The 16,481-nt window shown below is 42.7% G+C and overlaps 1 protein-coding gene across 2 annotated transcripts; it reads left to right on the top strand.

Moving 5' to 3' along the window:
- Window positions 1-219: 219 nt before the first annotated feature.
- Window positions 220-14,635, top strand: chga (chromogranin A). Of its 2 annotated transcripts, XM_021612225.3 has the most exons (8): window positions 220-511; window positions 894-943; window positions 2,125-2,218; window positions 3,677-3,745; window positions 4,160-4,252; window positions 7,234-7,626; window positions 11,660-12,129; window positions 13,782-14,635. In XM_021612225.3, the coding sequence occupies exons 1-8, from the start codon at window positions 466-468 to the stop codon at window positions 13,863-13,865; spliced, it is 1,299 nt and encodes a 432-aa protein (XP_021467900.3). In that variant the 5' UTR covers window positions 220-465; the 3' UTR covers window positions 13,866-14,635. The 2 variants fall into 2 exon arrangements, with proteins under 2 accessions (XP_021467900.3, XP_021467901.3); XM_021612226.3 differs by lacking the exon at window positions 4,160-4,252 and having other exon boundaries at window positions 272-511.
- Window positions 14,636-16,481: the final 1,846 nt, after the last annotated feature.

The following is a 16,481-nucleotide window of genomic DNA, read 5'->3' as shown; positions in this document are numbered from 1 at the left end:
ATTTTATTTAATTTTACTTCCACCCTGGTCAAATGTCTAAACTTTAGGAGTAATCAGAATTAACCAATTAACAGCTGCTTTCACGCAAAAAAAAATATTCCGGAACCCCGATAGCACCCAGTCTTGAACTGCTCCCCACCTCTTTTCGCCTTAAATATCAACAAAGGTGTGTTGGTTGAAAGGTGTAGGCTAAACAGTTATTTTCCTAGCTGTGATGTCATTTCCTCCTCAGCAAGCTCCATATAAAAACGCAGGTGCAGTTGCAGCAAGTTGTTCGTGGTACATTAAGGTTTGAGCGAGATAGACCACTGATACTGAAAAACGCAGGTCGCCAGAAATAACCAGGGCGGTCAAGTTGCACATAGAATGAGCCCATCATTCATCGACTCTTTCCACACACAATCGAAGGGGAACTAACATTCTAAGCTTTTGACGTTTGCTATTCCTGCCCGTTTTATTGCAACGATGATCGCGAGAGGATACTTCATTTTGACAATATTGGTTAATCGCGGTAAGAGAAATTGTATTATGTTGGGATTGACTAATATTTCTTCAAGTTATAGCGGTGATTCCACTAAAGTTAGAGGGGTTGTGTAGCTGCGGGAATGTCTGTTGTCATTTGGTCTAGCACCAAGGACAGCGGCAAGCGCTCCCGGCGATCTGTCCATATAGGCCTATACGGTTGGCGACAGAAGTGCATTTTTCATGGGAAATATGTTTGCCCTCGTCCCAACTGTAGGCTATATAATTGACCATATATTTAGCTAAAAATGTTTAGGAATAACGTATCTTAAACTAAAGACGACAATGTACCTATTGATTGGTAGAGCTAAACCTAATAACTATGCGAGACATGACGTTTTCGTTAATCATATTTTTCTTTCCCCACATAGTTCTCTCATTGCCCGTGACTCCAACTTACCTTGAGAAAGAGGATGTCGAGGTAAGAATCATTTTCAACGAATAGCTTAATGATATTGTCAGCATTATGTTACATTTTGTGGATGGTGTTTATAATCAGGGCCAGACTGGCAGCCATCTGGCATTTTTTGGGGCAAATGCCAGACGGGCTGGTATTTTTTTTTCCCAGTGGGCCTGTCTAACCTTTTTTTCTGCTCAAAATGATCATTATCTTCCTAGTAATGGGGCCTCAGGGAATAAAATGGTCCGGTGGGTTAGAAATGGCAGAGCCGATTTCTGGTCTCAGTCCACCCCAGTTTGTATAAAAAACACTTTGCTTGATACGTTTCAGGACTAGGGTTGCAAAGGGAGGGTATATTTCTCATAACTTTCAAAGTTTACCAGTAAACTACCAGAATTTGGGTAACTTTCAACTTTCATTCTTCGTGCATCATGTCCAAATAATACAAAAGTATAAAAAATATATATATTGTGAAGCTCAACAAAGCCACTTATAGATGATTCGAACATGATGTATGAAAAATTAGAAAATCAGTTCCATACCTTGAATGGGATGTGTACAGATATCCCTTTTCACGCATCACCAAACACAAAAATCCGTGAAGCTACAGTCTCTCATGCAACACAATGATAATGTTCTACGCACAAGAATATCAGGGTACTGTCTTCATGTACGATAATCTATTTACATATCATTTACATATTGTACTTACATATCTTATTTATGTAGTGTAAATGTACAATAACACAACGACACTGCTATTGCCACGACAGTGAGCAATCGAAACAGAATAAGGCATATCCATGTCTCTTTATTTTGTTTACTTTGCAACTGTAATATTTGGGACTACTCTGAAGCTACAGCACACTGCAAAGTCCAGCTATAGACCTGAGACAGTCTTTGGTCTACCAGACTGCAGCCTTCTCTCCCTGGCAATACTTTAATGAGCACATTTGACGTCTGGAGGCTAACACCATGACGGGAGGTCTGGTTGTCTCCCCATTGCTGCTGTGGCATCCAGTCTTTCCCCTAGTTTATTTTACACGTGGTGTGACAAGGTTCAAAGCCAACATTGTTAATAGAATCCATTAAATACAAGATCATTTTTGTAGGCGGATGGTGCTGGTCCGCCTATACGGGGAAGGGGAAAACACTGATGCCATGTTTATCCTTTGACCGTGTGTCCGCTCTGCCCCCCTCAGGTGATGAAATGCATCGTGGAGGTTCTCGCTGATGTGCTCTCGAGGCCACACCGTTTGGCTGTCAGTCAGGAGTGCCTGAACATACTAAGGACAGGTAAACCACTCCCAGGGACCTCTGCTCCAGATATACGCTTTTAGGTACAGATCTAGGATCAGCTCAAACTCCCTAATCACCACAACTCCATTAACAGAGAAAAATGCAAAAATCACCTTAGATCAGTGTCTAGAGACATACCTCACTGTCACCAATTGTGACCTAATGCAAGTTAATATTTGCTTACATTTTCATTTTCACCATGGATGCACATGACTCAGGAAAGTCCGAAATGGCACCTAATCCCTACATATTGCACTATGCATTGCACTACTTTTGACCAGGGCCCATAGGGCTTTGGTCAAAATTAAGGCACGATATAAGGAATAGAGTGTCATTTGCGACACAGGTCTGAGCTCTCCATAAGTGCACTCGGCAGAGCAGTCAGGGCCGGGCTATTCAATTACAGCCATTGTTACCTTGACGCTGTCCTTGTTGAGAAAAATCTTTCAGGGCATTACTCATTACTGGCTATTGTTACCAGGATGGGGCTGCGGTTGGGAAATGAAACCCCTCAATAGGAAAAATAGACTGAGAGGAGATATATATATATATATATATATATATATATAAATATATATATATACACGTGTGAGTGAGGCAAATTAAATCAAATTGTATTTTTCACATACTCCGAATAGAACAGGTCAAGCCCTTAACAAGCCCTTAACCAACAATGCAGTTAAGAAAATACACAAAAAAAAGTATGAAATAAAGGTAAGAAATAAATAAAAAGCAGCAGTAAAATAACAATAGTGGGGCTATATACAGGGGGTACTGGTACAGTCAATGTGCGGGGGCACCGGTTAGTCGAGGTAATTGAGGTAATATGTACAGAGGAGAGGGAAAATAAAAATAAGGGGCACTAAAAAAAGCGAACAAAGATATAGACGGGCAGGGAGGGAAATACAAGGGAGAAAGGATTACTTAGTAGTGAGATCAGGCCGAGAAGAGAAACAGCAAGAGAAATGTGTTTACCATAAAGAGATGTATATTAGAGAGGGAGGAAGGGGAAGACCAAGAGCGAGACGCAGGGAGAGAAACAAAGAACCAACGAAAGAGTGACCCTGAAGAAAGACAGAGTAAGCAGTAGTTCTCTTGAATGCCTGCCTCATTCTGTACACTCTTTTTGGGTCAGCAGAAAAGGAAAAGCTCTGTGATGCTTCACTGGAAACCACTCTTTGGGCCAAAATGATTCATTTGGAATTCTGCTTTGGAGGCAGTAAATTTCAGGGTAATTAATTTTTAGAGACGGGAGCAAATGTGCTGAGTTGTCACGAACAACCAAAGGGGAGAAATATACCTGTACATTTGCCCAGGGACATTGCTGGCTTGCTTGGACAATTAAAGTATTTATGCGTTGTTGAATGGTCAGGTCTCCCTAGTAAAATGGGTTTTCTGTCCTCATTGAGATTCTTAGGATAAACAAAGGTAAAAAAAAAATGGTTTCCTTTGCAGATGAAAGGCTTGTGTCAATCCTCCGCCACCGCAACTTCCTCAAGGAGCTGCAGGACATTGCCGTTGAAGGTGAGGTATTGACTGACTTTTCACTGTGGCGGGTGATACAAGGCAACCCGTTCAGGAAGTGACATCTTTGAGTGATGTCACACAACTGTTGTGACGTAATCAGAATTTCACTTTGTTGTGTTCATCTTAGATTTGATTGGGTTTCTTGTTCCCTTTCACATAAATGGTTTTCAGCATGAAGTACATCGTTTTTAGTGTTTGAAATATAATTCTCTTGATTGTTTTGACTTTAGTTTGTCAATCATGTAAACAGCCACAATAATAATAATAATATAGCTATTTCTAAAACCTAAAGACACTTTACAATAAGCAATCATACGTGTATTTTAGGGGATGAATTGTAAGTATATGTCAAAATAAATTAGTCTAAATATTTGCAGTCACAACTCCACTCATCTCCCCTCTAAATGACAGGAGCCAATGAGAGAGCTCAGCAGCATGTTGACATCACGGCAGATCATGTGACTAAGAAACCACAGGGTCCTCAGGGTATAGATGAGGCTGCAGGTGAGTCCCACTAGCACACATTCTCAGTAAAATTGCCATATGACAGCATTGCCTCATGATGACTGAAAATCCAAAGCCCTGTCAAGTTTGCCATTTTACAGTCAAGTTGGGATATTGTGACAGTCTCTATGTGCAGAGCTGGCCCTAACCTTTTGGGGGATCTATAAAGTGGAATTTAGCTGCAATTCTACAGATTTTGCCATATGGTGGAGAGCAAATTTCATGACTTAATATGATATGAGTGCGAGTGACTAACAAAATCAATGTGGGCCCCCTGGAGGTCAGGTCCCCTGGGCACGTGCCCTGCATGCCCAGTCGGTAATTCCACCATGATTACTATGAGTTTAGATAGCTAATTTAGCAATAAACAGAATGTTAGCTGGCGAGGGATAATTGAGTGACTGTCAGTGACTGACATAAGAGAGAAACTGCTGATGCACAAATTGCACCTTGTGTATTCTACTATTCTAACTCTCAACAGTAAGTTGAGACCCGGACTGAGTTCCTAAAACAAAAATTGGGGATCAGGGGCCACATGGCCACCTCTTAGCAGTCTCTTATGTCCCTTATGCTCAGGGCCAGCCCTGTGTGTGTGTGTGTGTGTGTGTGTGTGTGTGTGTGTGTGTGTGTGTGTGTGTGAGAGAGAGAGACATACAACCCTGTTTATAGACAAAGATGCAGTTCAATTCTGGACAAGCCAAAAAGCACACTATGAAATCAATAAATCCCTTCGTTTTTGCTATGCAATGTTCTGGGACATTGTGTCAGCTAAGCAGGTCTGACCACAGTGCTGTGTGGAGTGGATGGCATCTGGGAGAAGAGAGCTGCTGGTACACACACAGGCTCCAAAGGTTCTGATAGACAGAATTGGGACAGGGAGTCTCTGTCTCTCTCTCTCTCTTCTCTAAACCCCATAGAATTAAAAAGGATTGTTCAGCAAGACAAGGTTCGCAAACGTTGGCTAACTTTAGTCAAATTGTTTAACTTTAGCAGTTACTAGGTAACATGTTTGTGATAAGATTTCATCCATCAAATTTTCCAGATGGTACATCCAACATGGCCATGAGAGGTCTGTTATTCTACAGGCATATTTAAGCACGAACACTGCCTAACAATTAAGCTCGGCATCCCAGAACTACTACATCTGTCTACGAGAGATTACCTGTCAATGCAAAAGTGAGGATATGATTAATCATCATGCTGATTTTTGTTTTGTTTTTCTTCACGTGAGAAAAGAAAGATTGAATCTGCCTAATTTGGTATTCTAGCACATCCTTGTGGAGGTCTTATCATAGAGAGACAATATACTGTGTTCTGTTTGATTCTGTAGGCCTTGTGCACCACATGGTAAGTAAGCTTATGTGACTTGAAATGATCTGAACCCATATTTACAAAGCTCTGAACTAGGATCAGGTCCCCCATGTCCATACAATCTTAATCATTATGATCTAAAAGGGAAAACTGATCCTAGATCAGCACTCCAACTCTGAGACACTTTATGAAAACAGGCTTTGATGCACCATGTCATGACAGCACTAGGACTTATTAATGGCTCGTTGCCATAGGTTGCATTAAGGTAAGTGACAAGGTTTACTCATTATTCAATTTGCATTTCCAATTTCATTTCGGCAGCTCCCATAGTATATTTACCGTCAGTTTTAGTTCTGCTGATGTCAGGATAAGTAAGTACACAGGGGATTCGCCTCTTGGCCATCAGTGAAAGTGCACATTTACATTTTGATTGGCCTCTGCTTTAAAGCCGGCCACTTGTATATACTGTCTGATCGTACGTCGGGATGGAAAGGCAAAGGTGAGTGCCAAATGGCACCCTATCCCATAGTCAAAAATACATATTTCATACTACATATGAAATAGGGTTTCATTTGGGACATAGGGCTGTGTCTGAAGCCATTTGCCACACGTGACCGTCGACCTTTGCGTCTTTGTTGCTGCTATGACATATTTCTAAATATGTCGTATCTAAACTATGAAAGACAAAATATCTGCACATTCTGTGACATCAGAGGATGTGGCCACCTTCCTCTCCTTTTCACATTTGAGATTAATCATGACTATTCAGATCGAAATATAGTGTATAGAACAGATGTGATTGTCGGTTAGGTAGAATAGGGAATTGTGTCCGCTCTATTCATAAAATGTCTATATGCAACGTTCAGAACGGTTCACTTCACACCCTTGTGGCGCCTTGCTAACTGCACTTTCTGCTGGGAAGCGTAGTCAATCTATTTTCCCATTTAAATGTAGTCCATCTGTTGGATGGATGTTTGGGCAGTGCAATGGATCATTGCTCACAGTTTCATAATTGAAAGGCAGGCAGGGAGGTCCCTGTGCTCTGCTTTCAATTCCTTATCCTTGACAGTGGCTATTCACACTCTAAACACTAGGGCCGGGATTCAATACGAGGCGCGTTGTAGCACACAGAATAATATAACACAAAGTCCACAAAGGACAAAGGTTTTTGTATCAACATTTGAGCTTTTTATAATAATAAACAAATGTCTTTACAGGGTTAAATATTAGTTTCTAGAACACAGCATGTGCTTCAAAAGTAGCTATCAATCATTCAAATCGTTTTTACATCAGCAGATGTTACAAAGTGCTTATACAGAAACCCAGCCTAAAACCCCAAAGAGCAAGCAATGCAGATGTAGAAGCACAGTGGCTAGAAAAATAATTATACTGTTATTTGGATTGTAGTTTGGATCTTTCTGATTTTATTGTTTTTTTTTTCTTGAGTTATTTTTACTATTACTAATGTTTGACATTCTACTGCAATTTTAAGGAGCTGGCAACTAAAGCATTTCACTGCACCCGTTATAACATCTGCTAAACTGTGTTTTCAACCAATAAACGTTGATTTGATTTACAACTTCATTGAATGTCTTTTTGCTGCCTTGACAAAATCATTTACCCCCCATTGATGAGAAATGGTATCTCTCTATGTTTCATCTCCTTCATAGATCGATCGATGTTGGCCGCTCTGGGGGGACCCGGCGAGAGGTCTATCCTGTCCCAGAAGAGGGGGACCGGAGGAGAGGGAGAAGGGGAGGGTGAAGGAGAGGCGGAGAACAGTGCGGAGAGGGACGGAGAGACATCCCGTGAGAGGAACGAGATCATCAGAAAAGGCGAAGAGAAGAAGCGAGAAATGGACGAGACCCCTGACAACCGTATCTCAGATGCCATGAACAAGGAGGGGAAAGAGGAGGGAAAGGATGTGGATGTGATTGAAAATAAAGAAGAAGAAGAAGGGGATGAGAATGCAAAGGAGGAGGATGAGGAGAAGCGTGCAAGCTCAAGAGAAGACAGCGAGGAGGCTAAAACGGAGGGAGGAAACGTGACTCTAGATAAGAAAGGTAAGAACTTCTGCCCAGAGTACATTGACATTACAGACACTGGTCTTCAGGCCCTCACATGTCGAAGTAAATGGACATCTCTTGACTACACCACAGTGGAGTAGGGTAAAGTTGACCCTAAAAGCTGATCTTGGGTCAGTTTTGCATGTTAACCCACTGTAGGTAAATGTTAAGATTGGCGGTTGGGGTGGTGTGAGTTGATCTGTACCTAGAGGAAACTTCAGCCCGAAGCAAATTGAGTACTCGTGCTGTAATGAACCATATGATTGGCCAATTAGACATATATATTGAATGTTCTACATGGCTATTGTTCACAGTTGAACCCAAGAAAAGAAGAGGGGGGCAAAGACACTTGTAAAAACCCAGACATCTCTAGTCTACCCGCTTCTCACTAGCTACCTTCATTGGTATCTGGTAGCTATGCAGGCTGCTAGCAGGTACCATAATCTTGTAAGTGCACTTGCAAGCTTTGAAGTGAGCATGAAAGTGGCTGCAGTTAGCTTCCCTCTCGACTACACTTCACTAGTACACTGCACCCGGAGGAGGATTAACTATGATGATGAGGTGTCATAAAGATTAAATAGTGGACCGCTCTAGCTAAGTGCCAAATCAATCCATTAGATAAACACTGTTCTCTGGAGTACTGAGGTTAGTCAGGCAGAGAGAGCAGGATCAGGAGGGAGGCATTGTTAGTGTGTGTGTGTGTGTGTGTGTGTGTGTGTGTGTGTGTGTGTGTGTGTACGAGAGACACACACACAAACACAGCGAGAAATCAAATATAAGAGAATAGAAAGAGAGACGCACTGCAGTGAGAGAAAGAAGGCAGGGAGGGAGGGAAGAGAAAAAGAGGTGTAGACTGGTGGTGAGACTGTGACCATGCACTGCGGGAGCAGATGATGGATAGGAGCGGCTCCATCTATCTGATGAGTTTGAGTGCTGCCCGCACAGCGGCCCGGTTTGATTAGATAATGGATACTGGAACATTACCAACAAGACAGAGCACATGGACAGCAGGGTTGCCTCCCAAATGACACCATGTTCCCTATTCCCTATATAGTGCACTACTTTTGACCAGGATCTATAGGGCTCTGGTCAAAAGTAGTGCACTATATAGGGAATGGGTGCCATTTGGAATACATCCCATGGCTACGGATTGACTGCACGCCCCTGGAATTCAAATCTAAACGCTAGATTTAGGCCAGGGAAAGAAAGAAATGTAATCATAAGCGATGAGCAAGCATGTGAACTAGGCCATATGTTGTATACTTTGTTTCTAGATTTTTAGGACAGAGAGATATTCCCAGTCCTTCAACCGCCAACTGGCTATTTCTAAGGTTGAGGCTAGGACAAGGTTCTAGCATGACCAGCAAGTCCCAGTGACTATTCAACTGAGCATAAGGGAACATTTGGACAAAGGTCACTCCAAGGGACGGTACAATATGATCTCTTTACCTCCATAGGTTGTATGCAGGGAAGGAGGCTCCCTAAGGGCTGTAACCAAATGCAGAGGTGTCATGCCCATAGGGGACACAGGGGCACGTGCCCCCTAACCCCTACCCTAACCATAACCATAAACCTTAACCATTTTAATAGGAGGTAGGGACGTCCCCCAAGGATCCCAGAAAGCACAGACCCCTTCAGATGTGTCATGTTTAAAAAACTAAATATATATATATATATATATATATTTTAAATTTTTGTTGTTGTTGCTCTGTAATACTACTAGACACTTAGCCACTTTATGAAGTTTGCTTTAGCTAGCCCAGATAGGTTCCTCATCTCCCAAACTCATAACTAGCTACCAATAAACCATTTCAGGCCATCAAGTTAGAGTAGCTAGCTTGGTAGATTTTAGAAAAGCAAGCAATTACTAATGTACTGAATAAGATTCACATTCCTTTCAATCTTTTACCCGGATTGAGGCAGAGATGCAGAAAATCATATTTATTTTCTTTAAAAAAATAACCACCTGACTGGAGGATACAGACAACTCAAGAAGTATGCTTGGATATAATGAAATGTATTTTTTTATTTTTTTGAATTTTACCCCTTTTTCTCCCCAATTTCGTGGTGTCCAATTGTTTTAGTCGCTACTATCTTGTCTCATCGCTACAACTCCCGTACGGGCTCGGGAGAGACGAGGGTTGAAAGTCATGCATCCTCCGATACACAACCCAACCAAGCCACACTGCTTCTTAACACAGCGCGCACCCTTGAAATGTATTTATGACATTGAATTAAGCATAATGATTATGGCTCTAGATTGCAGGAAAAAAGCTGTTTCAGAAGTTTGAAAAATGCTCAAACTTCCTGACGGACCACTCCCGTAGTTTGTGCCCCCTCAGATTTTTGGGTGTATGACGCCCTTGACCACGTGTCCATAATTTAGAAAGTTGGAGCATGAAGGAAATGTAAAAGGCAGAGATCTGCTCAGCCAACTGGCAGCAGAAGATTTCATTAAGAAGAGTGGAATCCTGTTGAGGGTGGATAATACTGTTTAGAGAGTGAGGAGAGAGGGAGAGAAGGGAGGAGAGCGAGAAAGAGATGATGTTAATTTCTTTGGAGAGCGGTGGTAGCCTCAAGGATAGATATAGCAGGCTAATAACAAAAGAGTTTGAATCCTAGGTCTGATAAGGTGAATCTGATGTGAGTGAGCAGGCAACCGATATCACAGCTGCCACTTTCTGCCGTTGTGCCCTTGTGCAAGGCACAAACTGCTCTAGGGGTGATGCTTTGAGCTGACCCTGTGCTGCTCCCGGTCTGTTGTGCGTATGTATGAGTGAGTGAGGGAGCGGTATGTCTGGTTGGATACTCTGTCAAGAAACAATGAAAAATGTCCATGCAAATGGATGAATAAAGATACACTACATGACCAAAAGTATGTGGACATCTGCTCATCGAACATCTCATTCCAAAATCATGGGCATTAACATGGAGTTGGTCCCCCCCCCCATGCTGCTATAACAGCCTCCACTCTTTTGGGAAGGCTTCTCACTAGATGTTGGAACGTTGCTGTAAGGACCTGCTTCCATTCAGCCACAAGAGCATTAGTGAGGTCACGTGCTGATGTTGGGCTATTAGGCCTGGCTCACAATCAGCGTTCCAATTCATCCAACAGGTTTTCGATGGGTTTGAGGTCAGGGCTCTGTGCAGGCCAGTTAACTTCATCCACACCGATATCAACATATCATTTCTGCAGGGACCTCACTTTGTGCATGGGGCATTGTCATTGTGAAACAGGAAAGCACAGAATCGTCTAGAATGTCATTTTATGCTGTAGCGTTAAGATTTCCCTTCACTGGAACTAAGGGGCCTGAACTATGAAAAACAGCCCCAGACCACTCTTCCTCCTCCACCAAACTTTATAGTTGACACTATGTATTCGGGCAGGCAACGTTCTCATGGCATCTGCCAAACCCAGATTTGTCCGTCGGACTGCCAGATGGTGAAGCGTGATTCATTGAGTCCAATGGTGGCGAGCTCCAGTCGACACTTGGCTTTGCGCATGGTGATCTTAGGCTTGTGTTCGGCTGCTCAGTCATGGAAACCCATTTCATGAAGCTCCCAACGAACAGTTATTGTGCTGACATTGCTTCCAGAGGCAGTTTGGAACTTGGTAGTGAGTGTTGCAACTGAGGACAGACAAGTTTTACTCGCTTTAGCACTCGGCTGTCCCGTTCTGTGAGCTTGTGTGGCCTACCACTTCGCGGCTGAGCCGTTGTTGCTCCTAGACGTTTCCACTTCACAATAACATCAAATACAATTCACTGGGGCAGCTCTAGCAAGGCAGAAAATTTACAAACTGACTTGTTGGAAACGTGGCATCCTATGACAGTGCCACGTTGATAGTCATTGAGCTCTTTAGTGAGGCCATTCTACTGCCAATGTTTGTCTATGGAGATTGCATGTCGGTGTGCTCAATTTTATACACCTGTCAGCAACGAATTTGGCTGAAATAGCCAAATCCACTAATTTGAAGGGGTGTCCGCATACTTTTGTATATATAGTGTATATTTCTTTTTTATCTACACAGGGGCAGAGTCTGGTGAGGTGACGGATGCACCAGAAGAGAAATATGAGGAGAAGAAAACTGCAGAGGAAAATGAAGAGGAGGTAGAGGAGAAGAGGTCTGCGTTGCCTCTGCAAGACAGTGCCGAGGCAAAGAAGGAGTGGGAGGAGGAGGAGGAGGATGAGGTGAAACGCGAGGTCGCCGGTGTTAATCACTGGAGCAGAATGAGTGAGCTAGCCCGGAGTTTGCAAACAAAGAAGAGAGCGGGAGAGGAAGAAAAGTTGCAGGAAATGAAGTCACTGGAGGTCGGAGGTCAACATGAAGTGCCCCATCACTCCAAGGAGGTGTTGGAAGAGGAAGTGGAGGAGAAGAGGAAGGTGGGAGAGGCACGGAAGAGCCCCGAAGTGAAGGAGCTCCAGATGATGGCACGCAGGGAACCGCAGGAGAGGAGAGAGGGAGAGGAGGAAGAAGGGAGCACCAGCAGGAAGACTGAGGTACATTTCCCCCAATTATTATTGGGTGAACTATCCCCAAATCCAATGAAATGCAATGGTACCTGGCTATATTAGCATTCTCGTTCAATCCCCTATCAGGAACCACCTCGAGAGGTGCACATTTTTGTTCTTGCCCTGCACTGTTGATTCAACTCGTCAACAAATCATGCCATGGATTAGTTGAATCAGGAGCCATATGTATCAAGCGTGTCAAGAGTAGGTGTGCTGATCGAGGATCAGGGCCCCCTTGTCCATGTAATCTTAATCATTGGGCTCTAAAAGACAAAATTCTATAACATCACTCCTACTCTTAGACGCATGATACATAAGGCCCCTGATGTGTAACTGCTGGGCTACACTGAGAATGCATCGAGAAGAAACCCTGAACTAAACAAAAAACACAACACCCGGTGCTCTGAGAGCCTACCCACTGTGCACACACTGGTTGAATCAACGTGGGTTTCCACGTCATTTCAATGAAAGGACTTTGAACCAATGTGTAATAGACGTTGAATTGACGTCTGTGCCCAGTGGGTATGTTCGCTACCCACCTCACATCTAATGCTGTATTCTCTTCAGTCTACTGTAGTCCACTTTCATATGACACATCGCAGTGCATCACTTGAATAGGCTAACAACACAGTTGACATTTGTCTGTCCTTTTTGTCGCGGTACGCTAGGCTGTCATTGTCCACTTCATTAAACTCATCCTGTAGAGGAGTCGCTCGGTAGAACGCTGTGTGATGTGTTGGCCCCTGAGGCTTTTTCACATCTTCCTGGCAGATTCAACTTGGTTGTATTAATATTAGTGGACATCATTGCAAAACTTTTTGCAACCAAAATAAATAAAAAAAGGTTTCTTATTGGACAGGTTAAGATAGTCCCTCCCCATTTTGTCTGTTTACTTCTTAGTGAATATGACTATGGCATACAGCAGTGCAACACCAATTAGAGTCCCTCACTTGTCTAAAAGTAGGAAAGGTGTGCTGGTTCCACCTCAGGAGCCTCTACTACCAACTACAGCAATCGGACCACGCTGGATGGATGGTTCATCCACAGGGCTTTTCGCCTCCTGTGGGCTCTCATGTGGGAACACACATATGCACACACACACGCCTATGCAGGTAAGTTTTGGCACAGATACTGACAAAAATGCCTTGGTTGGCAGACGCACTCATGCGCACACACACGTTGTCCACACAGATATAGCCTCTTAGAGAACAGCACATGGCACTCTGGGTAGAGTTGTTTAAGTGCATTCAGAAGAGGGTAACATTGGGTAATATTGAGTAATGACCCTTCACTCCCTCCTTTCCCTTTCTTATCATCACCCTTTCTCCTTCCCTATGCCTCTCTTCTAACCTCTACTTCTCTCTCACCTCCCTCTTTTCTGCCTGTCTCGTTTCTATCTTCCACTGTTTGCCCATGTTATTCTTTCTTTTCCTCTACTTATCCATTTCTCTGTCTCCCTCCATTTTCTTTATTTCCATTCTATTATTCCCCCTCCTTGTTTTTGCCTGATTATTTTCACCCACTCTCTTCCCTCACCGCATCGCTCTCTTTCTTCCTCTGCCCTCTTCATTTCTCTCTCTATCCATCCCTCAATCTCCTCTCCATCTCTCTTCCCTGTCTCCCTCTATCCATATCTGTAGGACCCAGAGATTGAGAGTCTGGCGGCCATCGAGTCGGAGCTGGAGAGCGTTGCTCAGAAACTCCACGAGCTGAGACGAGGTTGAGATGAGGCTGAGACGACGACGACGACGACAACCGCACCTTCCTCCTCTTCCTCCTCCTTAACAGCCAGACCAGAGTTGTGAATTTGAGACGGAGTCCTCCATCTCTCTCGCTCTTTTCTATCGAGAGAAAACCGGTGTCTGGTCCAGCCTCTTGCGACGAGGCTCTTATGGTCATCCGCCCCTCCGACACAGAAAGGACAGCAACTCCCTATGCCTTGAATCCCCACTCTGTCTCTCTCTCCCTGCTTCAGCTTGATAATAGCCAGCTTTTCATTTGATTTTGACACTGCGCAACCACTTATGTGAAAAATGAAGGCCAATCTAATTGTTATTGTTACCATGCTAAAATAGAAGGGGTTGTAGCTACAAGTTTATGTATACGTGTACATGTCAAAGATTCTATGGAGTATTTCTAGGATGTTGTACTTGATTATTATGGCTGTAACTTTAATTATCGAAAAGCCAATGCAATAACTGGACATTTTTAATGAATGACTTGACTATGATTAAATGCTGTATGGAATTTATCTAAGAAAACAAATAAATTAGATAGCGTCATCTGGAGATCTTTATGCGTGTGATTCATAATGTCTGCACTGTTAGAGCCTCAATATTCCACATTCTAATTCATTTGAATTCAGTAGGGAGGAAATGATTTTGATCTCAATACAATCTCTAAGTCTGAAACAGTGATTGCTTTTTTTCTCCGTGTATTAGGGTAAGTAAGAGCCTACATTTTGTCCCATTGATAAAGTATTTTGTTTAACCCACGTGTGTGAGTTATGTGTGCATATCTTAAGTTCGGACTCAGCCTTTCAACACATTCATCATAAAACTTAATTGCCACAGTCAATTTAGGAAACATAAAATAAAATTTTAAAAAATGGAAAAATAAATAAATAATTAACCATATTGCTTATGCCTATCCGATCCTTTTAGATATACACATAATGGCCATATTCCTGGGTGACTACATTGCAAATGCCTGCCAGATCTCAGAATGCATGGATAGGTGTTTAACATAGCAGCTAACCACATCATATGATACAGCAATCTGATACCAGACTGAACAGTCAAGGACGTGGCACACAACTATTGGTTGATGCAATATCTGCAATGTAGTCGACCTGGAACAAGACCATATGTACAGTTGAAGTCAGAAGTTTACATACTCTTAGGTTGGAGTTATTAAAACTCGTTTTTCATCCACTCCACAAATTTTTGTTAACAGACTATAGTTTTGGCAAGTCGGTTAGGACATCTACTTTGTGCATGACACAAGTCATTTTTCCAACAATTGTTTACAGACATTTATATATACAGTGCCTTGCGAAAGTATTCGGCCCCCTTGAACTTTGCGACCTTTTGCCACATTTCAGGCTTCAAACATAAAGATATAAAACTGTATTTTTTTGTGAAGAATCAACAAGTGGGACACAATCATGAAGTGGAACGACATTTATTGGATATTTCAAACTTTTTTAACAAATTAAAAACTGAAAAATTGGGTGTGCAAAATTATTCAGCCCCTTTACTTTCAGTGCAGCAAACTCTCTCCAGAAGTTCAGTGAGGATCTCTGAATGATCCAATGTTGACCTAAATGACTAATGATGATAAATACAATCCACCTGTGTGTAATCAAGTCTCCGTATAAATGCACCTGCACTGTGATAGTCTCAGAGGTCCGTTAAAAGCGCAGAGAGCATCATGAAGAACAAGGAACACACCAGGCAGGTCCGAGATACTGTTGTGAAGAAGTTTAAAGCCGGTTTTGGATACAAAAAGATTTCCCAAGCTTTAAACATCCCAAGGAGCACTGTGCAAGCGATAATATTGAAATGGAATGAGTATCAGACCACTGCAAATCTACCAAGACCTGGCCGTCCCTCTAAACTTTCAGCTCATACAAGGAGAAGACTGATCAGAGATGCAGCCAAGAGGCCCATGATCACTCTGGATGAACTGCAGAGATCTACCGCTGAGGTGGGAGACTCTGTCCATAGGACAACAATCAGTTGTATATTGCACAAATCTGGCCTTTATGGAAGAGTGGCAAGAAGAAAGCCATTTCTTAAAGATATCCATAAAAAGTGTTGTTTAAAGTTTGCCACAAGCCACCTGGGAGACACACCAAACATGTGGAAGAAGGTGCTCTGGTCAGATGAAACCAAAATTGAACTTTTTGGCAACAATGCAAAACGTTATGTTTGGCGTAAAAGCAACACAGCTCATCACCCTGAACACACCATCCCCACTGTCAAACATGGTGGTGGCAGCATCATGGTTTGAGCCTGCTTTTCTTCAGCAGGGACAGGGAAGATGGTTCAAATTGATGGGAAGATGGATGGAGCCAAATACAGGACCATTCTGGAAGAAAACCTGATGGAGTCTGCAAAAGACCTGAGACTGGGACGGAGATTTGTCTTCCAACAAGACAATGATCCAAAACATAAAGCAAAATCTACAATGGAATGGTTAAAAAATAAACATATCCAGGTGTTAGAATGGCCAAGTCAAAGTCCAGACCTGAATCCAATCGAGAATCTGTGGAAAGAACTGAAAACTGCTGTTCCCAAATGCTCTCCATCCAACCTCACTGAGCTCGAGCTGTTTTG

This window comes from Oncorhynchus mykiss, chromosome 8 (genome assembly GCF_057628025.1).
Source record: "Oncorhynchus mykiss isolate SJ-2025 chromosome 8, ASM5762802v1, whole genome shotgun sequence".
NCBI lineage: Eukaryota > Metazoa > Chordata > Actinopteri > Salmoniformes > Salmonidae > Oncorhynchus > Oncorhynchus mykiss.
The sequence above is the reverse complement of the archived record's forward strand: the minus strand, read 5'-3'. Positions and strand labels throughout refer to the sequence as shown.

What these genes read in the sequence shown, in the direction of transcription:
- chga (XM_021612225.3), top strand. Translation starts at nt 466, where the DNA reads ATGATCGCGAGAGGATACTTCATTTTGACAATATTGGTTAATCGCG. An exon ending in GACAATATTGGTTAATCGCG is followed by an intron (nt 512 to 893) that starts GTAAGAGAAATT and finishes TTCCCCACATAG; the next exon opens with TTCTCTCATTGCCCGTGACT. An exon ending in GGGTATAGATGAGGCTGCAG is followed by an intron (nt 4,253 to 7,233) that starts GTGAGTCCCACT and finishes TCTCCTTCATAG; the next exon opens with ATCGATCGATGTTGGCCGCT.